Below are 26899 nucleotides of genomic sequence, written 5' to 3'. Positions count from 1 at the left end.
CTCAATGCGGTGCGGTGTGTTCCACGGGTTTTGGTGTTTTTCTTGTTGAGGAAGCACCCGATTTCACAGATTTGTTTCCCGTACAATTATAATAATTCAGTTTGTTCGATTTCAACAAAAACAGTGTTTGCATTGTCGTGCGCAGAAATGGAGGTGGATTGTGAAAAATTACGGAGGAATTTAAAACATCTACGCGATCAGTTCAACTGTGTTCAAATGGATCCATTTTTAAGGTTAACCGTAAGTGATGGATTTCGATGTTTTGGTGCAATTTTTCTATTGATCGAATGATTTTATCCAAGAAATATACATCTGCGGATATGGATGAACTAGTAGCCCTGCTGGGACAACTAATTGAGGATCCAAAGTACACGACGGAGATAGGAAATCGGTTCCAGCATATTTTGCTCCTCGTTGTTGCCAATGCTTTTGGCAAGGACGATTACAAGACGAATGAGCCGAACAGCGAATCCGCCAGAGACATCCACCGGACAAAGTGCGTGGCATTGTCTAAACTGATCGGATGCTCCCCTGACGTTCTGAGGTTTGATTGTTTCATTCGGTAACTTTCAATTCAATTCCAATGTTCCGCTTTGTAGATTCAGCGTCCATTTCTTCAGTCGCAACTCTCCCCCCTTCGGGGTCAACGAATCACTGGTGTATGTCCCGAAGCAGAAACAGAAGAAAACGAGCGCTCTGGTAACGGACCTTGAACTGGTACAGTGCTGCTATCGCTTCCTGACCGCAGATCCAGTCTACTTTCGTTCCGCGTGGAATTGGTCCGATTTTTTCGAACAGTACAGCGGGAAGGGATGCGCTCGGCAGAAGTACTACTGCAATCGGATAATGGCTGCTGTCGCTTGTATGACGCAGTGTCAACTGAATCGATTGGATGGTGAGATAGCACCGGAGATCATTGTGCAGGAACAGTTGCGTTGTGATGCATCATCAAAAGACGAAATGCAGATTGATGTTCCCGCAGAAACTGGAGAGAAACTGAGGTGGAACTTCAAAAGCGATGTGGTGGCAAATGTAGGCGATGTACTTTTACCCATTTTCGATGCTGGGAATTGTAACTTTTTTCGAGAGCAGAGGCGGGAGCCCGATGATTTGGTGATTGTGGATTCGACACGACTAAACGTGAGGAGCCTGGCGCTGGGAGTTTCATCGGGGCGGGCCATTTGTTTGTCCGGGCCTGTGGGCTGTGGAAAGACCACGCTTGTAGAGTATGTGGCTAAGAAGACCGGTCGTATTGCACCGAAGGTGCAGGAAATGGAGCGCAAGATGGAAACGGCGCTGAAGGAGACGAATAAAAAGCGGAAAGCTAGCAAAGGCGCAAACGAGTCGGATGATATGTTGGACATTAACTTGGAACAGTTGAAGAAAGCTGCGCCTAAAAATGGATTTCTACGGATTCAACTGGGTGATCAAACCGACAGTAAGGTGCTGCTGGGTCAGTATCGATGTACAGACACGCCCGGGGAGTTTATCTGGCAACCGGGAGTACTAACCCAAGCTGTTATGAACGGATATTGGCTGCTGCTGGAAGATTTGGACTCTGCAACGCAGGATGTTTGTACCGTGCTCACCAATCTGCTTGAGAATAATTATCTGAGTGTTCCGGGGTTTAGAGACTGTTTGCGGATCGAGCCCGGTTTTCAGTTGTTCCTCACACTTCGGACGCAGAAATCGGGAAGTATTGGCCACCAGAATACGTACAGTTTGCTGGAGAAGTATCTGTACACGGTTAATGTGCTGCCGCTGTCCCGCGCGGAACTGTGCACGATTATTTGCGCCAACTTTCCCAAGCTCAAAACAGTAGCAAGTCGCATTGTGGACATTTATTTGACATTTTCCAGCGGCGGTCATGCAATCGAGTCGGATGAAATCGATGAAAGTATTAGTATTTTGCCGAAGGAGAAAGGCCACCAACAGAACGGAGTTGAGGTTGAAGGAGAAGATAGCTTGCCGAGGTTCCAGTATGACAATTTGTCGCTGAATAATCTTCCAAACTCGGGTCGTTTGGTGTCCACGAGAGATTTAATCAAACTGTGTCGGAGATCGGATCCGAGCTTTTCCGTTACCAGCACGGAGTGCGCCTATTTTGTGTTCCAGAATGCGGTGGACATTTTTTGTTCGCATTTGCCAGCCGGTGACGCAAAGCGGAACATGATTGTGAGCATCGGTGGGAAGATAGGTATCAATCAAAGCCGTTGCGATCATCTTTACGATGATTATAAGCCCTCTGTTGATGAAGCGGCATCGAGTGAAATCAAAATTGGTCGAGTTACGTTGAAACGCGGTATGAGGGTTGGCGGGGGCGATGAAGAAAATGATGGTACATTTATTCATAAGAAAATGCGGCTGGATAAGAACGCATCCTCCAAGGTTAGGACACAGGATTTTAAGCTTCAAAGCAAGGCGCCTACTTTTTCCTTTACCCGGCCGGCATCTTGTCTGCTGGAACGTATCGCAGTTTCTGTGTCCCAGAATGAGCCCATCCTCTTGGTGGGAGAAACCGGAGTCGGGAAGACTAGTTCCATCCAGTACTTGTCATATCAAACCCATCACAAATTGGTGGTGGTCAACATGAACAACCAGTCGGACGTTTCGGATTTGATAGGAGGCTTCAAACCGGTTGATTTGAGCTACGTTATAACTCCTCTCCGGTACGAGTTCGAGCATCTGTTCAGTAAAACCTTCAACGCCCAGAAAAATGAAAAGTTCCTGATCAACATAAGCATTTGCTACAACCGGGGTGAATACAATGTTCTGGTGAAGCTTATGCTTAAAATTTCGGAGAAAGTATTCCTCCGCAAGCGGGACGAGCAGTTGCGGTCGGAAAATGTCTACGCCAAATGGTCCGCTCTGCAGCAGAAGCTCGTGAAGCTCGATTCGCAGCTGAAACACTCGATCAATGTGTCGTTTGCGTTCATTCCGGGATCGCTGGTCAATTGTATCCGCAACGGAGATTGGGTCTTGCTGGATGAGATCAATCTGGCCTCGACTGAAACGTTGGAATGTCTGTCAACAATTCTCGAACCGGATGGTTCGATTATCCTGCTGGAGAAGGGGGATTTGGTGCCGGTGAGGCGTCACCCAGATTTCCGCATCTTCGCCTGTATGAATCCCAGTACGGATGTGGGGAAAAAGGACCTAGCGGTGGGCATCCGCAATCGTTTCACGGAATTTTTCGTCGATGAATTGGTGGCCGAAAACGATTTGCTCGTTTTGGTGAATGATTATCTGAGCAGCAGTGGGATTCAGAAGGTGCGCATTCTGAACACGGTCAAACTCTACCGAAGGCTACGAGCGTTGTCCCAGCTAGAGCTGAACGATGGACTGGGCAATAAGCCTGTATTCACCCTTCGTACGCTGTGTCGGGCGCTGATGATTTGCTCCAAGAATTTGTGTGGCACAATCGAACGGAATCTGTACGAGAGTTTCTGTCTTAGTTTCCTGACACAGTTGGATGCCAGGTCCCACAAAATGGTGTTGAGTTTCATCCAGAAGACGCTGCTTCACGACGCTGGTCAAAGCACGCATCCGATTCCGAAGCCAGCGCAAGGCGAACAGCTAAACTTCGAGGGATATTGGATCGAGAAGGGTCCAAAGACTATCGAGGAATGCGAAAGTTACATACTGACGGCAAGTGTGCGGAACAATTTGCGAGATCTGGCACGAATCATCTCGATAGGTAAGCTTCCAGTGCTTCTCCAGGGACCAACATCCGCTGGGAAAACCAGTTTGATTGAATACATCGCCAAGCGAAGCGGAAATGTCTGTCTCAGAATCAATAACCACGAGCACACCGATCTGCAGGAGTACATCGGGACTTACGCAGCGGAAGTGACTGGGAAGCTGTCCTTCAAGGAGGGTGTCCTCGTGGAAGCGATGCGCAACGGGTACTGGATAATTCTCGACGAGCTGAATCTTGCTCCGAGTGACATTTTGGAAGCCCTCAATCGTGTGCTGGATGATAATCGCGAGCTGTTTATCCCTGAGACGCAGGTCGTCGTGAAAGCCCATCCCAATTTCATGCTATTCGCCACACAAAACCCGCCCGGTTTGTACGGAGGTCGTAAGATGCTCTCGAGAGCCTTCAAAAACCGTTTCATCGAGCTGCACTTCTCCGAGATCCCACGCGATGAGCTGGAGGTTATCCTAGAGAAACGTTGTCTCATCCCCAAATCCTACTCGCAAAAAATGGTGAAAGTCATGTCCGAGCTGCAGCTTAATCGGAGATCCACAGCGAAGCAAAATTTCACGCTGCGCGATCTGTTCCGCTGGGGAAATCGATACACATTCGCCGATCGGAAACTTCTCGCGAAGAACAGCTACGATTGGAATCAGCATCTGATTGACGAGGGCTACTTGGTGCTTTCGTCGAAAATACGCAATTTGTACGAAACAAAAATTATACAGGAAGCGCTTTACACCCATTTCCGCAAACGTATCTCCGAAGATAACCTGTTCTCGCTACACAAAGACACCTCGGCGGTGACTCAAACGATCCTCGAACAACTGGTACAACAAACGGCATTCCGGAACATCGTCTGGACCTTCGACATGCGTCGGATGGCGGTGCTAACCGCCAAAGCACTCGAGTTCAACGAACCAGTTCTGCTGGTTGGTCCTACCGGATGCGGGAAAACCACAATCTGTCAAATTTTGGCCGCTATCAGAGGCAAAAAACTACGTATCCTTAACTGCCACATGCACACCGAGGGCGCGGATTTCATCGGGGGTCTGAGACCCTTCCGGGAGGAAAATTCGTCCGAGAAGGACGCGAAGCAACTGTTCGAATGGGCCGACGGTCCGCTGGTGCTATCGATGGCGGAAGGAGGCTTCTTTTTGGCCGATGAAATATCCCTCGCCGAGGATTCCGTTTTGGAACGACTCAATTGTGTGCTGGAACCCGAGAGGAGTCTATTGTTAGCCGAAAAGGGAGGAGTCTCGGCGGATGCTTCCGAGTTTGTAATTACCGCTGCTGAAGGTTTCCACTTCCTGGCCACGATGAACCCTGGTGGAGATTTCGGCAAGAAAGAGCTCTCACCCGCTTTGCGAAATCGTCTGACTGAGATTTGGTGTCGTGCAACCGATTCCATAGAAGATCTCATTCGAATCGCTGAACACAGTCTTCGTAATGGAATGAACGCGAAACCAGAAGCGGATCCTCACAAGCTGGCCGAAGTGATCGTGAGCATTGTGTTTGTACTGAAGAAAAAAATCGACAAGCTGAACTTCAGCATCCGAGATGTGCTTGCGTGGGCAGTATTTATCAGCAAGAATCAACATCTCCCCCTCGCCGAATCACTGATATACGGGCTGGAAACAGTCTTCCTGGATTCGTTGGAGATGCTCCCGTACGAAACCTACGAAGAGATCCTCTCACTGCGTAAAGAAGTTCTCGCTATTCTCCATCGATTGATAGCGACTCATCTCGGAATCAAGCAATTCAATCTGAAACGAAGTTCAGAGATTCAAGCGGATGATACCGCCTTCGGAATCGCACCTTTCTTCATAAACATCAACCCAGAGCAACGTGATCGCGCAACTGAATTCATGTTTAGCGCCCCCACAACCCAAAAGAACCTATTCCGCCTTCTCTCGGCCTTGAGTCTTGACAAAGCGATCCTCCTGGAAGGTCCCCCTGGAGTAGGAAAAACCTCCCTGGTGGAGAATCTGGCGCGAGCCGCAGGCTACGCCATCGTCCGAATAAATCTCTGCGAGCATACCGATCTCGCCGATCTTTTCGGAACCGATCTTCCAGCAGACACCCACTCGCTGGAGCTGGAACCAAGTGACCACCAAGCAACCACCAAGCTGGGCTCGTTCGTTTGGCGTGATGGTCCCCTGCTGGCAGCGCTCAAGGCGAAGCACACCTGGATTCTACTAGACGAGTTGAACTTGGCTCCCCAAAGTGTGCTGGAGGGGTTGAACGCGATTCTCGACCACCGGGGTGAGGTATTTATCGCCGAGTTGAACAAGACGTTCAAGTTGGGTAGCAAGACGCGCATCTTTGCCGCTCAGAATCCACTGTGGCAGGGAGGCGGACGCAAGGGTTTGCCCCAGTCGTTCCTGAATCGTTTCACCAAGGTGTATCTGAGGAAACTGGAACGGGCCGATTTGCTGCATGTCATCGACGGAAAATACAGCCAAGCATTTCTGGATATCGGCAATGGCTTGATTGGAGATCTCGGAGGAAAACATGGAAGCGATGTAAGCTATTTTGATGCAATGTCATCGGACGCAGAAGGAAGTGTGGACTTCGATCTCTCAAAACGAATGGTTACCTTCTCGGAAACACTGGAAACGGGCATAACTAATTTGGAATTCGGCTACAAGGGTGGTCCTTTCGAGGCCAACCTTCGTGATATTCTCCGATGGTGTGAACTGTTGTGCAGCACACAAGTTGGCTTCTTCCCCAAAAAGTTTACCAAATCAAGCGATACCTATCGTAGCTTCTTACTAGTTCTGTTCGAGAAAATGAAACTTGTATACTACCAACGGATGCGAACCGAAGTGGACAAAAACTACATTCTAACCGCATTTTCGCGGGTGTTCGCGTGTGATGCATTCGAGCTGGAGCAACAATCGCAGGACATTGGCGTTTATTGGACCGACGATAAACTTTACCTCGGTGATCTGGTACTGGAGAAGACGGAGCGGGCGGATGAAATGAACCCCATCGTGCAGAAGACTCAGAAATCGAGTCCCCTTTTGCTGGCAAGTCAGGTTGGTGCTTTGAAGAACGTTGCCGAGTGTGTTCTGATGGAGAAACCCGTCATACTGTGTGGTCCGAGTGACTGTGGGAAGACGAAAATCATTCATCTGCTGACGACGTTGAGTAATAAGTTTTGTAATGTGGATACCATCGATGACTCCGTGACCGGTAGCTTCCAGCAGTTTGATTTCAATAGGCACTTGGAAGAAGTTTCAACCAACGTGGAGTCCATCGTGATGGATGCCGTGAAGGAAACTGTCTTGTGTGGTGGCGTCAAGAAGATAAAGCTTCTGGTGCAGCTAATGTCGGTTTGGGAGAAATACTCGAAGTTGAACGATGGAAAAATGGGTAAGTTTTAGATAGATAAGATGTACAGCTTTGCTTTCACTTCCATATATCAAACCATAAAATGCGATGGACTCTCCTTTCTGCTCTTCAACGTGGCGCTGGAAGGTGTTATTCCAATTCATGCATTATGGTAATCGCAGTAAATAGTTATCAACATTTTGCCTAATCATCAAACGGTATGTGTAGAAGTTCAGTGAGCTGGCGACATGAAGAGATATCTTCCAATGCAGTCTTAATCGAGTTAAAGTGTTGCATTTGTACCCGCTTTTGTAGACCGAATTCCGAAGTGTAAAGATGCATGCGGGTATTAAAGTATTGTCGACTTGAATATATCTGCAATGCCAGTTTTCCCAACTTCTTCGTTTTGGAATCTGTATTGGGAAAATACATTCCGGATCGCAAAAATGCAAGCGAGTAAAAAAGTACCCATAGTTTGTTTCTATTTCGCAATGCCAATTTTCCCAGGCTCCATATTTTTGAAATCTGTGTTAGGGAAACATTTCAATTTGCAGAAACGCTAGCGAGTACAAAAGTACCCGCAGCTCGCATCTATTTTGCAATGCCGATTTCCCCAGGCTTCATGATTTTGAAGTTTGTGTTAGGGAAACATCCATCCATTCCAGCAATCATATCGCAATCGTTGCGCAATCATAACTGAATGGATTTCCGAACGGCACTCGCTTATATACCGATTGGTGTGATTTCAAAGCCTGTTTTAAAAACAATTTAAGGGCTATTGAAATTTTTTTTATCAAAAACTAACAAGCATATAACGCGTAGACATTTTATCTTTCGAAAGAAGTGTTTATCATACCATTACGTTCAGTTGTTTAGGAGCTGTTAACGCTCAAAATCTCGTTCTCTGGCGTAACACTTTCGTTTTCGAAACTTTGAACTTACACCCCAGTATAGAAATGAAAGACGTAGTCCTACTTCAAAAATTATAACTCAAATCATATAATACCCACGCAATTCTGGTCGAAAGAAAAATGTGAGAATTTTCATAAAAAATACCTGAAAAAAAAAGTTTTAAAACTTAAAACTTATTTTTCTCAAAAACGTACTTTAGAACTACAACTAATCCTAATTTTGTTTAAAGTTAAGATAGCGATATAATGTATTCGACAAAGTTCTATATCATATTAAAATATGAACTTTTGTCGAAGACGTCAACTTTCTATCTTTTATAGCTTCTGGTATATAAGGCTTTTTTGTACGGAAATTCCTGAAAAATAATGTTTTATTCGTGACATATTCGTGTGTAAATTCTCGCGTTTGACATGATTTTGACGTGTTTCTAAATAGTTAGCAGAGCATGTAAATCGCTATAATTTATACCTAAAAATGTTACGAATTTGACATTAATAGTAATTTTTCAAAGAATAACATGAGAAAGTTGTTCTCTATTATAGTGATTTTCAGCAGATTTCGGCTGGTTCGTCACTTTTACTTCCATTTTTGGAAGAATGTCGGTAGTGAGTATTGAACTCGTGATCTCTGCGTGAGAAGTATGGATGTTACCACTACGTCAGATCGCCTCCGAGAAAAAGTTGTTGTTCGAAAAGCTTTTTCCCTGTAAAAGTGCCCATCTTCCGATGTATGGGTGACTTGTTGGAAATTGTATCGACCTTTTATGGGGTTTTTCAGAATTAAAAAAATATGTGGAAAATGAATTTTATTTTCCAAAATATTCTGGTTTTTTCAAAAATTTGTTTGATATTTTTTGTAATGAAAACATAAATAATTTCATACATCCAATTCTTTGATAAAAATTTTGTAGATTTTGTAAGGCGTCGTGCACAAATTACGTAACGCAAGTAGAGGGGGGGAGGGGGTCGAGGTTTCGTTACTTAATGTGACATAGGAGGGAGGGGGGGGATGTAGCCGTGATCGTTACGTAACAAAATTCCATTTTTATTCCTGGATAAAGTCGCGGTCTCCTAACTTCGATTCTGAAATCGAAAGAGGTGTGTTTCCTGAGCCAAGATGATAAAGCACATGTTGTAATTGGCAGTAAGTAGGCACCGCTTAAGGAGGTATTCTAGTGTAAAGGCACGAATTTCGGACATTCTTTCGAGCTCCGAAAAAATAAAACAAAGAATATTTTTACTATTTATTATATCATTATTTGTGTATCTATCCTTTACAATAGAACAAAAACTGAACGAAAAAAATATTTCATAATTAGAATAGTTTGGCAGTGGTATCCTTTGTTGCTACGTTTTATTCATGCTACAAATCACGACATAAACAAGAACGAGAGAACTCTGCTTCGGTTAGCATTTCATGATACACAAGCATGCGAACCAAAACGTCATTTCGCTTTCCTTTCGGTACTAGTTTGCCTCCTTTGACTCCTTTGATTTGCTACATATCGAGCCCTTCCGAGTCCTTATGGTATGCTTGTAGCTAGCTATGGGGTTCCCTATACCGTTTTTTTAACAAAAATTTACCAAGCAAAGTTGTATACTTACAAATATTCTTTTTGCACGTTTGAATTAGATTTTAATTGCATTTTTTCATCCCCCCAGCACTAACAACTCAGAGCGTTCAAATGGAGGAACTGGAGCTGTTTCACAAACGTTTGGAAGCTCTGCGCGACGTCATCACAACCCTTATCGACCAAGAAAACATTATTCACCATCACCAAAAGCATTTACATTCTATGGCAGCCGTACTGGCCGTGCTGTTCAACATCTCAAAAAACGCGGACACCCTGAACACCGGCGGTCACTTCGAGTGGGTCGATTCCAAGATCGTCAAGTCACTCAAGCGCGGTCAGTACATCTGTCTGGAGCACGTGAATCTCTGCTCGTCGGCGATACTGGATCGGTTGAATCCAATTTTCGAACCGAACGGCAGCTTGCTGGTGTCGGAGAAAGGCGTCGGTGGCGACGGTGCCAACGAGTCCAGCGAGTTGATCCGGGCGCACGGCAATTTCCGTGCGTTTCTGACGCTCGATCCGAAGAATGGGGAGATTTCGCGCGCCATGAGAAATCGCTGCATCGAGTTGGCACTGCACAGGGAGTACCTCGAGGACGATCTGAGGAAGCTGGTGTTCGAAAATGGGGTTCGGGATGGTTGGTTGGTGAATGCGATTTTGGCGGTGCACAAAGTGGTGCGGAAGGTGTCCGAGTTCAATCAGTTTGGTATCGCGCACATCGTGAAGTTCGCCTATTTGGTCGCTCAGAATCAACACATGGGGCTGGCAGAGACGAAGTGTTTGCTCATCAGTGCCATGGAAGTTTACGTGAGATCGTCGAATACGGATCTGCTTGGGTATGGGTTGCAATTCTATCGAAATGCTTTGAAGGATGTGATTCAAGAGGAGATTAAACGGGCGATCCCGACACCAAATTTGGTTAATTACGAGAATGTTCTGCTGAAATCGGATCAACTCAACAGTTCGCAGTTGATCAAGCTGCAAGCGGAGCCTTTGTTGTGTGTTTTGCGATGTCACCAGAATGGACATGTCGATGTGGTGGGTGCCTTGACCAATATATCGGATAAATTCGCGGAGCAAAGTGAAATTGGTTTGGATAACATCAAGTATATGATGTACTTCCTGTACGAAATTTGCTCATTCGAGGATTTAAAGTATCGTGAACTTTTCCTTGGCGAGTTTTTAGAGGCAATAAAAACCACTGATGAAGTCAAATTGAAGACTGAGCTCGTCACCAACGGTGACGGCATTGCAGTTGATTTGGAGCTGCAACCTCCTTTGAAAGGTCAGTGGACGGAGTATCGCGAACTTCAACATACGAAACGTGAGAAACAAGAAGTGGTTGAAGCACCAACCATCACAATTGAGGAAATGCTACGTCAGTTGGTTCAATTGAATCTAGTTCTACCTGAGATCATTCGAAGCTCGGACTCGAGCGAGGGATCGCTTCCATGGAACAGATCGATTTTCCCCCGAATTCGTGAGTATAAAGAGGAGAATCCTGTCGAACAGTACCGAATCAGCGCTTTGTTGTTGCTTAATACGATTTTGGATCGGGTTGTGGTGGAGGGCACCACGAAGCTGAGCAAGATCGATCTCATCTCCTATTCAAAAGCGGTTTCCTCGCAAATAATCAATGACACCCTCGGAAACAAGTTGATAGCTCAACTGTATGGATTTCTCACAACGTTCAATCAGATTGTGAGAGACGCTTTGGGTAAGGCTTTTCTGAATGAAACGGATTACACCAAATTAGTGGGATCGTATCTTTGGGTGAACCGCTTGAATGATCTCTCCCGGCGCAAGTTGTTTCACGACAAAGAAGTCGACATCGCGTTGGTGGATTACGTTACGCTGCATATCAAATGGATCCAAAAGTACACCATTTCGATATTGGAAAAGTCGCACTGTCAACACATCAAAACTCTCAGTGAGTCGTTGGAGGAATCGGTTCAAAGCTCGTGTCATCCGTTGGCTGCGTATCGAAAGAAATACGTGAAGAACTTTCTGGAGAGTTTGCCGTTCTACACGCCGGACCAGATTGTAAATCATCAGAGGATGGTGCATTTCAATGAAAGCATTCGACTGCTGCCCCGTTTGACTCGATTGTACGATTATGAGGAATTTTTGCGGAGAGTAACCCTCATCAATCACCCGAAGACGATCGATTTGAGACGGCGATTGTCAACAGATCTCGGTTTGGTGGAAAATGTTAGATTTGATCATGAGAAGGCTGCTGTAGATCACGACAACGTAGACTTTCAACAGTTGGTTGCGTTGGTTCAGCAGTGGAAAGGTGCGGAGATTGATGACGAAACCGAACAGTGCGCTCGCACGGTTGCACTCATGGATCAGTACGATTCATTTGTCGCCGGATTGCAACCCACCGAGGAATATGCGACGCATAAATTTGAGATAGAAATGCTTCCTCTCTATGAATACTTTTTGCTGAAATCGTTGGTAGGCGGTAGCTCGATCATAAACTATGATTACGTGGCAAGTACTCGCTCACTGGATGTGGATGCGCTTGGTGTCCTGGCACATCGTAATAGTCCCCGTTACGAACAGCTAATGCAAATGATCGGTCTTATATCGAAATTGATTCGATCAGAGGGAGGCTTGGAGTACTTGCTGAAGGCCCTCCCAGTCTTTTACAAGGCTATAACGACTTATTCAAACGCACAGAACCGACGCAATTACGAGATTCGACTGAACTCATTGGCCATTCATCATTTTGTTTGCTACCAGAACGACACAGAAGAGAGCTACGAGGCTCATCTTGACCATGTTTCAAACCAATCGATCCATGGTGCCCTATTGACCAACAATTGCCTATCGATTCTTCTTGCGAAAAATGGGGACCTGCGATCCACAGGCTTAGGGGAGCTCCCGGAGTGGAGAAGAACTGTAAGGCTGTTGCGGAACATGCTCTGGGCGAATTGCGGTGTGTTGAGACGAGAGTTCGATCAGCAGAGTGTTGAGTTGGGTAGAGCCGTAGACCAAGCGACCAAATTGCTGGCCGAGTTTGGGTTCATACAAAAGGTGTGCAAACAAGCTGGAGAGGGAAAGTTCGTGCAGGATTTCGAACTACTCGCGGACATATTGGGGAAGGTCGTAAAACAGTCACAAGATCTGGTGGAGAATATGAGTTACGAAGATCTTTGCACTAGTGCAAACAGGAATCTTCAATGGCGCTTTGTGTCGTTGATACACACACTTCGGGGAATGATCGAGTTGAATCTTCTGGTGTATCTCCCGCTGATGGATCCGGTAGAGAAGAACGCTCTGAAAAAGCGGTACAACGATCAAGACATTAAGCACTACCGAACACTGATCCAAGTGTATGATTACATGGCGATCACCTTGAATTACAAACGCCTTGGTGAATCTACCAAACAATTATTCGCCCATCATGTAAGCACTCTGGAGGAAAAACGTGTCAAGCTATCCAGAAAGGTCGCTTTACGTCCCGCTGAAAACATCTACCCCGAGCTGGTGAGGGATGTGCAAAACTTCCTCCTGTCATGCTGCTACCCTGCCAAGATCGCCGAACTGGTTGAGACCGCCGTCCGATGCTTGGAGTTCGAGATAGACGTGAGCAATCCAGTCGCCAATTGCACCCAAACCAAGCAGTTCCAGTTGCACTCGAATGAAACGATCAAGCAGATCGAACTGTGGATCGCCATTGCCGAGAAGTTCGAGCATCACACGATGAAGCGGTACGAGACGCACTATCGGGACTTCTGGGTGCCGCTGAGTGACGCCATCGTAACCACGAAATACGGGCTGAGTGGACTGAAGCACTGTCTGCTGATCAAGCGTGATTCGATCGGGCTCAAAAGCAATGGTGTATTCTGCGATCTTGCTGCGAACGATGCCCTGTCAAAGATTGTGGGAAAATTTGTGCAGTTCCCGGTGGTGAAACCAATTCAACTGTTCGATGAGGAAGCAACAGGGCACAAAGTTAATGTGTACACGCTTCTGGAGAAGCTTGATCACTGTGAGGATAGCTACTTTAGACTGTTGAAATCGAAACTTCATGAGGTGAAGAACTCGATCACGGCACTGGGGTGCCTCGAGGCGGACGAATTCGTAGACTTGGATAAGGTTATGAACATTTGCAATCAAGTTTGGCAGAAGCAGGAACTGCTGAGACGGAAGAAACAAGCTGAGAATGATAGCCTGTATCAGACCAAGAGTCACTGTGAAGAGGAGGATGAAGAGGTCACAGCGCAACGAGAGATTGATGGTCTTTTCCCGAACTATGTAGATGAAGATTTCGCGGATTTCATCCAGAATGATACGCTGGAACAAGTGATCAAGGTGGAGAAAATCAAGCGCAATCAAAAGCTGATTGAAACGGTTACCAGCGAGGATTACACCTTGATTTGTGAAAGTTTCATTTACCTTATGACGAGATTCTCCAAATCTTCCTACTACAATCCGCAAACTGTGTCCGATTTACCGACATTGATCAGCCCCGATTACATCGGTCCATTCCAAACAAAGGTCGTGATCATCCAACAACTCCTGCAAAAATACAAAACGGCACTCAACAGCACACTGGATGAAGGTTTCTACCCCGGTTTGAGCTTGCTAATCGGATTGGTACAGAACAAGTACGACGATCTGGAACTGCGACGATCGACACCTACGCGCTACAATTTCTACAAAGACTCCAACATCAGCGAGATCGTGCAATGCGTTGATGTACTGAAGAAGGTAGAAGATCGAGTTCGATTGCTGCTCCAGGAGTGGCCGGATCATGCCGTCCTCAAGGACATCATCAGCATCCTCGAGCGAATCTACGCAATCCCTTCGACAGCTCCGATCGTGAGATTCAGCACGGGTCTACAGCTGCTGCGGCAGAAAATCGACGAATGGAACAGTGTAGCCCATCGTGCAAATAATCTACGCGAGCTGGAGGCGAATATCGTTGAGTTCGTGCATCGTTGGATGCGGATGGAGCTGCAGTTCTGGAGGGAGTGTATGAGTCATACGCACGAAACGGTGCGCTCCAAGGCGTACAGATATTGGTTCTTTATGTACAATTTACTGCATGAGTACCTGCAGAGTGATTCCAGGGCAAAGCTGGGTAACTTGTTGGACTACAGGAAGGTTGAGCGCTGCTTTGGAGAGGATGAACTTCTTGAAGAAGAGCAACCCGAGGAAGGAACCGTTAAGCTTGAGGATCTTGTGCATATTTTGAAGCAATTTATGGAGTCCTCCAATTATGCGGAGTTCACGACCCGTCTTTGTATCTTGAAGTCGTTTGAACAATACCTCGTCTACCTAAAGTTCGACGATAATCGCAAGAAGGATACAGTAATTGCGGTACTGTACAACCTGCACATGTACTACGATCAGTTCTCGGCGGAAATCGAAGAACACATTAAAACGAAACGAACTCCAATCGAGAAAAAACTGAAGGAGTTCGTCAAGATCGAGTCGTTCAATAAGGATCTGTCCTACTTCAGCATGCGAAACAACATTGCTCGGGTCCATCGTCAGCTGCACAAATTCCTGAAAGAATTCGAGACCGAGCTCAAGGAGAAGATCCTGCCCGTATTCAGCCCGAAGGATCCAGCGCTTGAAATCAACCACGCCGAAGAACAGAAGGGCAAAAACCTTCGCTCGGAATGCAAGATCACCTACTACATGGTCGATGTGAAACACTTCATAGCCTCGCCCAAACTCAAACAGAAATTCACCACCGAAAAGTTCCCCATCGGCGAGGATCAATCGGCGCTGGAGCTCCTGGTCAAGATCGACCGATTCTTCGCGGTTTCCCGAAACGTCGTGAAGGAAGCAATTCTGCACGCTCCCTTCCCAGGTCTCCTGCACAGCCTGGACACTTGGGCGCACGATCAGATCGAAACGATCGAATATCTACGCGGGCTGGAAGTCGATCGGGATCAAACGAAACCGAAGCAGAAATCCCAAGCCAAGCACATACTGAACCAAAAGCGGAAGGCTCTCGCGGACTTCTACAAGAATCTCACCCAGTTGGGGTTGAGTTATCGCAGTGGCTTGGTGGAAAGCGCGATCAACTCGGACCCAGTGGATGTGCAGCTGAAACCGTTTTCGGTGGAACTGCTCACGCAAAACTCCCGGTACCGCAAAATCGATCAACACATCGTCTTCCTCAACGATAAACTGAACCTGTACTTCGTCAAATCGGTGTTCAAAATTAAGCTTCTGATGAAGGTAATGCTTCAACCCAATCCGGATGTGGGACTGATCAACATCGATCGAATCAAAGGGTTCGCAATCGATCTGTTTCTGCTGGTGCAGGATCAGCGCCGAGAGCTGGGCAAATCCATTGCCAATGTGCGCGAACTAAGGGCCCGCATTCAGGACCTCACGCAGCTAAGAGCCTGCATCGAGTCGAAATCGGCGCAGTTTAATTTTGAACGATCCCGGCAAAAACTGAAGGCCATTCGGAAGTGCACCGTTCACGTTGGAAGTGTTCTCGAGCAGTTCCATCTGCTGCTGGAGTGTGCTCCGGCAGATGTTCCGGAAGATGTGCAGGTTTTGAAAGGTGAGCGCGGGTTGACTCAGAGTTCGATGGGACCAATTTTGAAACTGTCTCACGAATGTCTCAAACTGTCGTCCAAGCTGAGCGAAGAGTTGGAATGCGATGACGAGAACTACATAGCAGGTGATTTCATCGATAGTGTGGATAGAAAGTTTGACTGTATGAGCGAAACGCTCACAATGCTTGCAAATGAAATGAAGATCAAAAACACCGACGATTACTCCGTTTTTGCGAGACCAATAATTGTTTTGATGAAAACTGTAAAGGATTGTAAACGTCAATGTACACTTGAAAAGCATATGCCTCTTCAGTCGGAACAATCCGACTCGAATAACCTCAACAAGGAATTGGAAGCAACAATTCACTCGGTTCTGATCGCAATGCAACAAATCTATAAAAAGCATTCCACGATCACCGCCGCGGAAGACAAACCATCCGAAGGCGACAGCGGTGATTCCCCATCCCTTCATTCGCACCACTTAAAGAAGAAGATCACCGACGATTTGACCCATGATCTAAAAACCCTAAACATTCGCAGCGTTACCACCAAAGTCCGTTCTCTTCTATCGGCGATGGAAGACTCCGACGATCCTTCGGTGAGTGCCGCAATCATCCGGAAAATAACCCGATTGGTTCCAATCCTCGAACAGTTCAATCTGCTGGTCGAGTACTACCTGATCCAGCAGCTGGGAGCCCACCGGATTAGCGCCAAGATGTTGTCGGTCATGTTGACGGTGTTCATCGAACTGGGCACGAAGGGATTCTGCATACCGAAGGATTTGATGGAGGACGAGCAGGAAGCGGGCGGCCAGCAAGAGGAGGGCAACCAAGATGGGGAAAAGTTTGGCTTTGAGGACGGCGAGGGTGAGCGGGATGTGTCGAACAAGATCGAGAGTGAGGATCAGCTGGAGGATGCGAAGAAACCAGGCCAGGAAGAGAATAAAAATGAGGAGGAAAAGGATAACAAGGAGGAGAAGGGAATCGATATGAGTGAGGACTTCGATTCGAAGCTGCAGGATGTGGACAAGCCGGAGGGTTCGGACTCAGAGGAAGAAAAAGACGGTGACGAAGAGGATTTGGACAAACAGATGGGTGATACAGAGGAGGGAGCGGAAAAGCTGGATGACCAAATTTGGGGTGACGATGAGGACAAGGAGGAAGAAGAAAAGGAAGATGATATGGAAGAGGAAGATGGTAAGGGTTCCGGTGAAACGGATGAAACACACAATAATCTGGATTCTGAGAAGGATAAGGCTCCAGGAGAAGAGGAAGATGGCCTGGATGCGATTGATAAAGCCGCGGATGATAACAAAAAAGAGAAACCTAAAGATATTGAAGATATGAACAATCAGGAAGGCGAAGAGGAGCAGGAAAATCCGTACCACAACCAACTGGAAGAGCCACCACAACCTGAAGATTTAGACTTGGATGAAGAATTTAATCTAGATAATGATAACAAACCCGACAACCAGAAGGATGAAGAAGAAAATGGAGAAAATCCGTTTGACATTGACACGATGAAGGAGAATGCGGAGCAACAGAATGAAGAGGAAGAACCGAAAGAAGATGATACCCAAAACAAAGCCGAGACACCCGAGCAAAACGATGGAGATTCATCCGACGAAGATCAGGAAGAGGAAAACCCTGATGGAGAAGATAAATTGGACGAAAATCAGGATCAGCAAGGAGAGGAGGAACAACCAACCCCGGAAGAGGAAACACCACAAATACCGGATGAGAACAAGGATCCCGAAGTGGATCAAAATCCAGAAATACAGGAAGAGGACAAAAAGAAAAAGCAGGAAGAAGATCACCACGAGTCCAAAGATAAGCGAACGGAAGAGGAACGTGTGGAAGCAATGCCTGACAACGAGAATAAGGGCACCAACGATCAGGTGGCGAACGACAAACCCGAAGCGAAGCAGGAGACCGACATGGACGAACAAGATACCGGAGAGGATAAAGATGGTGTTGGGCAGGCTGAAAACGATAAATCCGACAGTGGTCATCAGGGGATAGCTGAGTCGAAGGATACACGAACGAAACGGGACCGGAATGATCAGAAACAGAAACAGGAAAAGCGTCGACAGGGAAACACAGATGAAGATCGGTCGCTGGGTGATCCGGAAAAGGCAGATAAGAAGCGTTTGAAAACCGTCGATGAGATAAACAGAGAAGATCGAACGGAAGAGAACAACGACGAGAAGCAGGATCCTGACGCAGAAGAGTTTCAACACGTGAAGGATGCAAAAGAGTCAGACAAGACCACTTTGGACACTGCCACCGAAGAGCAGTCCAAGAAGGTACAGCACCAGGAGAACGAAAAAGACGAACAGCAACCAAATCAGGAAGACGAAGCTGCGGAAGAATTAATGGAAACTGATGAACAGCCGGAACAATTGGATGAAGTTGATAAACAATTGTTAGATAGCGAGAAAAACGAAAAGAATAAAGATAAGCCAGCAAAGAAGAACGAGGAACGACGGGAGCAAGTGGAGTCTTTGGAGAATGTTGAAGTTGAAGGCGAAACTGTTGAAACCTCCCACGTGTCCAGGGGTAGTGAAACAACTGCGCATACCATGTAAGTATTGACTAATTTCATTCTAACTGGAGTGGCCATTGGCAGCATTATTTCAGATTGTAGTGAATAGTTGTGGGCATAACAACATTGGTCATTAAGCAACTTTGTATGCTTTAATTCTAAAAAAATTAGAGCACTTTTTGAAAAAGGACGAATTTTTTTCGTATGTTTTCACAAATTGTTCTAACTCAATAACTATAATATCTACAAACTTTGGTCATAGAAAGAAATGAAGAAATGCTTATAAAGAGGGGGGGGGGGGGGGGGTTGGGGGTTGTAAATTCGCATGGTGTAAAAGTTCGCGTTGGACTTTTTGAAATATACAAGCATAAAAATTTATTATGAAATATATCTTGTTTATATGTGCAAAATATATTTCATAACAGTAACGGAAAGTTTTAAGGTAAGAAGTGTTTTGTGTCGTTTTGATTTAATTTATTCAACTTTCGGAATAACGATTGAGATATTTGAAATAACTAGAAAGTACGAAACTACAGTCTCAAGAATATCATCATTCTGCAGTAGTTTATTATGCGTATTCGTTTCTGTGAAAAACTTCAAGAGTTTTTTTTTGTAGTTATCGGATTAGTAAAAACATTGCTTGTGGTCCAAAGGTTTGCACCGTTTGGAGTTAAAAGTATGTATAAAATATTTTCAAGCAAAATGTTTTCATACAGGACTTGCGAGAGAAAATCCATCTGGAAAAATGCACTCCAGAAATGCTCAAAATGGCTTCGGGAGGGAGGGTTGAAGGGTTAGTTTGTATTTCTTCGGTATTTATGATGCAGCTCTGAGGAAGAGGTTCATATTAGTAAGTAATTCAACGACTTAAGGGGATATTCTAGTGTAGAGACACTTCGTGCCACGAGTAGAAATGTGTCGGAATAAGGATGGGAGTATACTGACGAACGAACGTGAAGTGACCGAAAGGTGGAGGCAGCACTTCGATGGACACCTGAATGGCGTACAGGCAGAGGACCAAGATGACGATGGAAGCGATTACGTTGGTGCAGTAAATAATGGAGATGTACCACCCCCAACTATAGGTGAAGTTAGGAAGGTTATCAAAAAGCTTAAGAACAACAAATCAACTGACAAAGATGGCATCAGAGCGGAACTTATCAAGATGGGCTCGGAAAAATTGGTTAGTTATCTGCTTCGGCTGATTGTCAGAATTTGGGAAACAGAACAGCTACCGGGGGAGTGGAAAGATGGGATTATTAGCCCAATCTTCGAGAAAGGGGCAAACTAGACTGAAAACATTCGTGCAATCGCCGTTCTGAATGCCGCCTACAAAGTGCTTTCCCAAATCATCTTACGTCGTTTATCACCTCTGACAAACAGATTTGTGGGAAGTTATCAGGTCTGTTTCATCGAAAGTCGGTCTACTACTGACCAAATCTTCACCTTGCGGCAGATCCTCAAGAAATGCCATGAGTACAAAGTTCCTACGCACCATCTATTCATTGACTTTAAAGCCGCATACGATTCAATAACACGAAAAGAGCTATGGAGAATCATGGACGAAAACGACTTCCCCGTGAAGCTGACAAGACAGATAAGGGCTCCGATGGATAGAATACAGTGCTCTGTGCGAATGTCGGGTGGATTATCTGATTCATTCGAGTCCCGCAGAAGGCTTCGTCAAGGTTATGGTCTCTCTTGCATGTTGTTCAACATTGCGTCAGAGGGTGTTATGAGATGAGCGGCGTTTAACTTCATCCGCTTCGCTGATGACGTAGACATTGTCGGTAGATTATTTGAGACGGTACCTGAACATTACACCAGATTTAAGCACGAAGCGGAGAGAATTGGACTGAAAATCAATGTGTCTAAAACCAAACACGAAGGTTGTTCAAAAACAAGTTTCAGTGCCTCAGAAATCGCGGAAAAATAAAGTTAGGACAAAAAAACAAGGTGATTTTCGTAATCTACGTTTTATTTTCTATTTTTCTGCATAATCGCCGTAACGTTCGAGGCATTTTTCATAGCGTGGCACGAGTTTTTCTATTCTGAGCGCGAAGTGCGTAGCGTCCAACTTTTTGAAATACGATGTAACTGTGAAGTTTTGGACCGATTAAGGACCGCGAGTAAGAACAAAAGGCCAGGTTAATTGACGAAAGGATTGTTGCTCATCCACGATAATGCACGGCTCCATTCTGCTCGCGTAACTCAAAAGCAATTGAAAAAAACATATTCAGTGGGAGTCGTACCTACTATGGTCACCACAAACACTTAAGGTCTAACAGACTGAGCAATCGTGCGAACTGTTCCCCGTACGAAATGCTCATAAGACCGGTTGTCATCTGCGGGAACGAAACTTGGACAATACTCAAAGAGGACCTGCGAGCAATCGGAGTCTTTGAACGACGGGTGTTAAGGACCATCTTCGGTACAAGAGAACAGTCTATGGAGGCGAAGGACGAACCACGAGCTCACGTAACTCACCGGCGAACCCAGTATCCAGAAAGTTATCGATGTTGGAAGGATACACTGGGCAAGACATATTGCAAGAATGTCGGACAACTATCCTGCAAAAAAGGTGTTCATCGGGAATCCAGCTGGTACGAGACAACGGGGAGCATAACGAGCAAGGTGGTTAGACAAAGTGGAACATGATATGGTTAGCACGAGGTGTCCGCGGAATTGGAGAGAGATACACACGAACCGAGTTAATTGGAGAAAAATTGTGAATCAGGCATGTTGTAAAGACGTTAAGCCAAAATAATAAATAAATAAATGGACATTTCAACTTCTGCAATGATGTGTCAGTGAGTACCTTGGGCGGTTCGGACCAGCATTTGGGAATGAGCAGTCTGAGAAACTGGCCCCAACCATTGCAGACCATTGAACAAAGCGATATCTGGTATGACTCGAATATTTTTGGTGCCTTGTGTTTGTTTTTTTGCGAAACCTAACAAAATCCAGCATGGATCTAACTAGGTTACAAAACTGCTAGGAAGAGATGGGATCCTTAGCTTCATGAGGATGTACCGTGTGTCTTTTCGAAACCTACAACAAACCGGCCTAGCCAGAATCATGGGATTCAAAAACGATCAAGTCATTATTATCCCACCTACTCTTAGATGATGCATACAAGCGGGGCAAAAGTTGGCATTTGTTGATTTGTATTACACTCGACAAAAAAGTTAAAGGAACAGAGTGCAAAGTCGAAAGTTTTAACTGATTTTTGACATGCTATAACTTCGTGAAAAATCAACGCATAAAGATGAGAATCGTTGCAAATCGTTTCCATGCGATCCTAGGTACTAAAAGCAAAGAGTGATGATACTCACACGTATACATACGCATTCCCACATATGCACGCACTCATCATCCACAAACACATTAGAACGAAAGTTACAAATCGTTCATTGTGAGAGTTGCGTAGCTCTTATTTACGCTAAACTTTGAAAAATCGGCTGAACATGTCAATACCAAACGTTTACAGGGGTTTTTGAGGGATACACTAGGCTAAAAATTTACCTGCAAATATTCGGATTTACTGTAATATTCGCAAAATTACAAATGGTTTTTTAGACTATTACAAAAAGCCTGTTTTTGGAACTTTCCTGAAATCGATGCGAATTATTTTAATTTTTTTCGTAAAAGCAATAAACTAACTTTATACAGTATTTGGAATGTTGTAAATTGGGGATTGTGATAAGTGATCTGCTTGTTTGCTGCAGCGGAAAGTGTACCGGTGTATTTCACTACAAATGTACATCTCGGTCCAGGGTCCAACATTTTCGAAAACGAAACATTAAAATTAACTTCCCTCTTAGTCGCTTCATTTCCATAAACGTTTACCTCTCTCTTGTTATTGAGTCACAATGAACGCATTCGCTGCCAAACATGACTCGTCCATCAGTTATTTTTGCTCTTAACGTTGGTCAATTAGTTTTTAGTTGAAACAAATGGTTGTTTTAATTTTCTTGGCGAATGAACATAAATCTGCCTCTTCATTCAATTTGAATACTACTCCACCTCGACATGTACGTCGTTGCCCGCGCACATAATCTTATTTTAACGTCTATATAGAGTGAAACGATGTGATTCTGATGCAAGAAAGTAGTTACACCATGAATTGATGGTTCCATTGTTTACCTACCGTGAACTCATCCGCAAAACGATATTAGTCAGAAAGGGTGGTCATTTCAATATACCGTAAAGTTCATCTTACGGTGGAAAATGAAATGAACACGAACGAAATAAGAGCAGATAGCGCCCGAATGATTCTTGGTTAATGTTAACAAATAAATTGCTGGAAGAAGCAAAAAGACATTTCCAACTGAATGCGAAAGTTGATGGTTTCATAGTACCTTGGCGATTTTCAGTTAAATATGACTTTGCTGAGTCCTGATCATCAGTTTTCATTTTTGTCAAACACGTATTTTTTCAATATTCAAAAAATAAAAGTTGAAATAATACTTTCTAAGGAATTGAATTTTAATTTTTCAATATATTTTTTTCACTGTCAATGAGCTTTTTTTCATTATTTTCAATAAAAATTTAAACAATTTACTTCTTTGACCAGAATTTTGTAGGATTGTTCAGTTAGAATTTGTTGTATAAAAACTTAAGTTATAAGACGTTTTCATTTTAAAATTCAAAAAAGTATTTAAAAAACTTAAATTATTTTTTCTCCAAAACTTTTTTTTCAAATTGTTAAAAAAATATATGAACAATACAATAACCAACAAGTAATCCATGCATCGAAAGAAGCGTACTTCGACAGGAAACAAGTTTTTCTTACAACAACTTTTTTTGTGTTCTCTTAAAATCAGTCTTCCGAAAACATACGCTGTGCTGCACCCGAGTTTAATTTTCATCAGCGCGTGTTCATAACAAACACATATTCTCTGTTGGTACGAAGTGTGCCAAATTCCTAAACAAGAGAGCGCCGAATGAACACAACGCTGAATTCAGACACTTAACATCGCTTCTCACATATGTGATGCGCTCCTCATTTCATACACACACACACACACATTAAATTCTAGCGTCAGCGCGTCTTCACAACCGTATACGCTTGTGTGAAGAAAAATAACTCAACAGAAAGAGTAAACCAGATGCAAGCGCGATGTTGTTGGCCTCATAGTTTTTGGGTAAGAATTTTTTTAAAAATTTAAGAAAAAATACTTTGGACTTTTTCAAAAATCTTTATTTTTCGTTTGAGATTTCAAGTATACAAAGCTGCTTAAATGATCAAACACCCAAAACGTTTCACTGCAATCTGAGTTGGTGGTGTTGAGACTCCTAAGACGAGTTGGCATAAAATTCGTCAATTTTCCCACGTTCATCGTCTACTCGGAATCTAATATCCACTTTTTTCAACAGTATGGATATTCTCAACGACATGACACTGCCGGAAGAACCGACCACTAATGAGATGCTCGAAATGCGCAAAGTGGTGGAAAAGGAAATGCTAGCGACAAATTCCTCCCAACCAGCGCACGACGATTTCGACAGCTGGCAGCAAATCTCGAACAAGATGCTTCCGAACGCACGTGAGCTATGCGAACAGCTAAGACTCATCCTAGAACCCACCAAATGCACCCGACTCAAGGGAGACTACCGAACCGGTCGTCGTATTAACATGAAAAAAATAATCCCCTACATCGCATCTCAGTTCCGCAAGGACAAGATATGGCTTCGGCGGACGAAAGCCGCCCAACGGGACTATAAAATCACGATCGCCGTCGATGATTCAAAATCGATGGATCACAACAATTCGAAGGAGCTAACACTGCAAGCGATCTCGTTGGTCTCTCAGGCGCTGACACTGCTGGAGAGTGGCCGATTGAATGTGATGTCGTTCGGAGAATCACCCAAAATTCTGCTGAAACATTCCGACCAATTCGACGGAGCGAAATTGATTAGCTCGCTGAACTTCGATCAAAATCAGAGCAGAATCGCTGACTTGCTGGACTTTCTGAGGGCATTCAACACGGAAGACAGCAGCTCCTCGGAGAATGGATTGTTTGAAAATCTGCTGCTTGTTCTCAGCGATGGGCGTAATATTCACAGCGAGGGGGAGAAGAAAGTGAAAAATTCGGTCAAGCTCGCTCGCTTACAGCGAATATTCATCGTTTATGTTATCATCGATAATCCTGATAATAAGGTTGGTATATTTAGTTTTGTGAGTTTGAGTTATGTTACCTAATCGTTAATCGATTTCAGCACTCGGTCATGGACATTCGGGTGCCGTTGTTTACTGCGGACCGCAGTGAGATTGTGATGACGTCTTACCTGGACGTGTTTCCTTTCCCGTACTACGTTATCGTTCGAGATTTGGGACAGCTACCGTTGGTATTGAGCGACGCTATGCGTCAATGGTTTGAACTGGTCAACAGTGACCAGTAAATTATAAGAAAGTGATTTGTTGAATGATATATTATTACTCAGTAATATAATCTGCATTTAGTCATATATTAGATTATTCTTTCTTCACATACAATAAATGTTGAAAAAATAAATACAGAATATTGGTACTAGTGCCAATGCTTCGTTCTAGTAAACATGATCCGGTAGGTACCTTAAAAAATATAATAACTGACTGTCTTCTAAGTGAAGCCATTTCTCATTGAAAAAAATTGAACCTTAGTTTCGGTTTCCTCCTAGATGTTATTTTTCACGAGACAAACAATTGAATAACCGTAAAATATCAAGCGTTATCTAAACATCACATCTGCTACGTTTTGTGATTGGCTCGATTTACAGTTTCCCCAACATAGACGCTGCCTGGGGAACTCGGTATTGCAAATACATGCAAACCGAGAGCGAGGGAGTACTTTTGTACTCGCTTGCCTTTGTGTGGACCAAAATGTGGTAATACTAAACTGAGGAGGCTGGGAAAATCGTCATTTTAGATACTATAAGCCAGGGGTCCTCAAAGTGGTCGATACACCCAGGTTTCTTTTTACGCGGGGGATACGTACCTCGTAAAAAAAACCGCGTAAAATAAACCGCGTTAATTGGAAAATCCGCGTAAAAAAAACCGCGTTAATTCGAAAATCCGCGTAAAAAAACCGTGTTAATTGGAAAATCCGCGTTAATTGGAAACTCCCCGTAAAGAAAAAAAGGTCACATAAAAATACTCTTGAGAATCGTGATGGGGTGCGGCATACGCTCTGAGGGGGAGATATTGAAAGGGAGAGATATGAACTGAGAGAGAGAAGTGATGTTGCTCAGGTTTACGCGCAAAAATCGCGCTTATTTCATTCCTAAATGGGATTGATGCTATGCATGAATTTCATTGTGTGTGGCTCTCGACGAGCGGACTTAAATACATGTACATGAATCTTTCTTCCCCCCGCCGTAATGTGGGGTTGGATGAAACTTCGTTGCACACGAAGGTCGTACGGAGGATTTCTGCTTCGCAGTGGTGTGCTCATCAACCCATTCTTGCACAAGCTTTATGCTATCTCGAGATACTTCTTCTTGCACTTGCAGATTCATCAGCTAGCGACCCAGCTTGTATTTCTCCTGGAAATGCTTTCTCTGCAGCGCTAATTGCCTCTGTTCCAACTCTAACTGCTTCTGGTCTAATTCTTTCTGTTCTGTCAGGCATTTGCGTTGCAAAATCTGTCCTCCGACTTGACGTGGTCGTTCCCATCGAAACTGGCATAGGCGGTGGTGAACAACGCGGGCAAATTGAATCTGTGTTCGCAACAGATACATCGAACCTGGCACATAGGTGCGGCACTAATATCTGTCAATAGCACTAAGTTCCGTCATATGGTCTCAGGAAGCATGAGGGACAGATTTGATATTGCTCAGTTTTTTTTACGCGGTGACCGCGTTAATTGGAAAATCCGCGTAAAAAACCGCGTTAATTCGAAAATCCGCGTAAAAAAAACCTCGTAAAAAAACGCGTAAAAAAACCTGGGTGTATTGGTTTCTTAGGGGTCGACATGAGCGAAAATTGATTTTGGGGATCGTCGAAGTCTAATAATCGACCCCCATTAATTAACACAAGTTCTTGTTTGAAACTTTCAAGATACAGTATAGGTTGTGTTACGTAGAAAGTAACAGTTCGGCCGAAAAGTTCATAAGATTGACGTCTAGATGGAAAAATCTACATGAATATCACAAAACATCATCTTTCAATGGATACGTGTCAAAATTTGACAGCAATCGGTCGATTGGTCCGTTAGTTACAGCATTGAGAGTGAAGCAACTTTTGTTATTGTGAAAAAAGCACAAATCAATGAAAACGATGGCAAAATTGCATGAATTGGGCTTTGAATTGCTTCCGCA

The 26899-nt window shown here is 44.5% G+C and overlaps 1 protein-coding gene across 1 annotated transcript; it reads left to right on the top strand.

Moving 5' to 3' along the window:
- LOC129771273 (midasin) lies at positions 1 to 25141 on the top strand. Its single transcript, XM_055774761.1, has 6 exons — positions 1 to 240; positions 303 to 544; positions 600 to 7075; positions 9607 to 18637; positions 23978 to 24761; positions 24821 to 25141. Exons 1-6 carry the CDS (start codon positions 148 to 150, stop codon positions 25001 to 25003), a joined length of 16809 nt encoding a protein of 5602 aa, XP_055630736.1. The 5' UTR covers positions 1 to 147; the 3' UTR covers positions 25004 to 25141.
- Positions 25142 to 26899: the final 1758 nt, after the last annotated feature.

This window comes from Toxorhynchites rutilus, chromosome 2 (genome assembly GCF_029784135.1).
Source record: "Toxorhynchites rutilus septentrionalis strain SRP chromosome 2, ASM2978413v1, whole genome shotgun sequence".
In the NCBI taxonomy this organism is placed as follows: Eukaryota; Metazoa; Arthropoda; class Insecta; order Diptera; family Culicidae; genus Toxorhynchites; species Toxorhynchites rutilus.
Note: the sequence above shows the minus strand (reverse complement) of the source record. Positions and strands in the feature narration are given on the sequence as shown.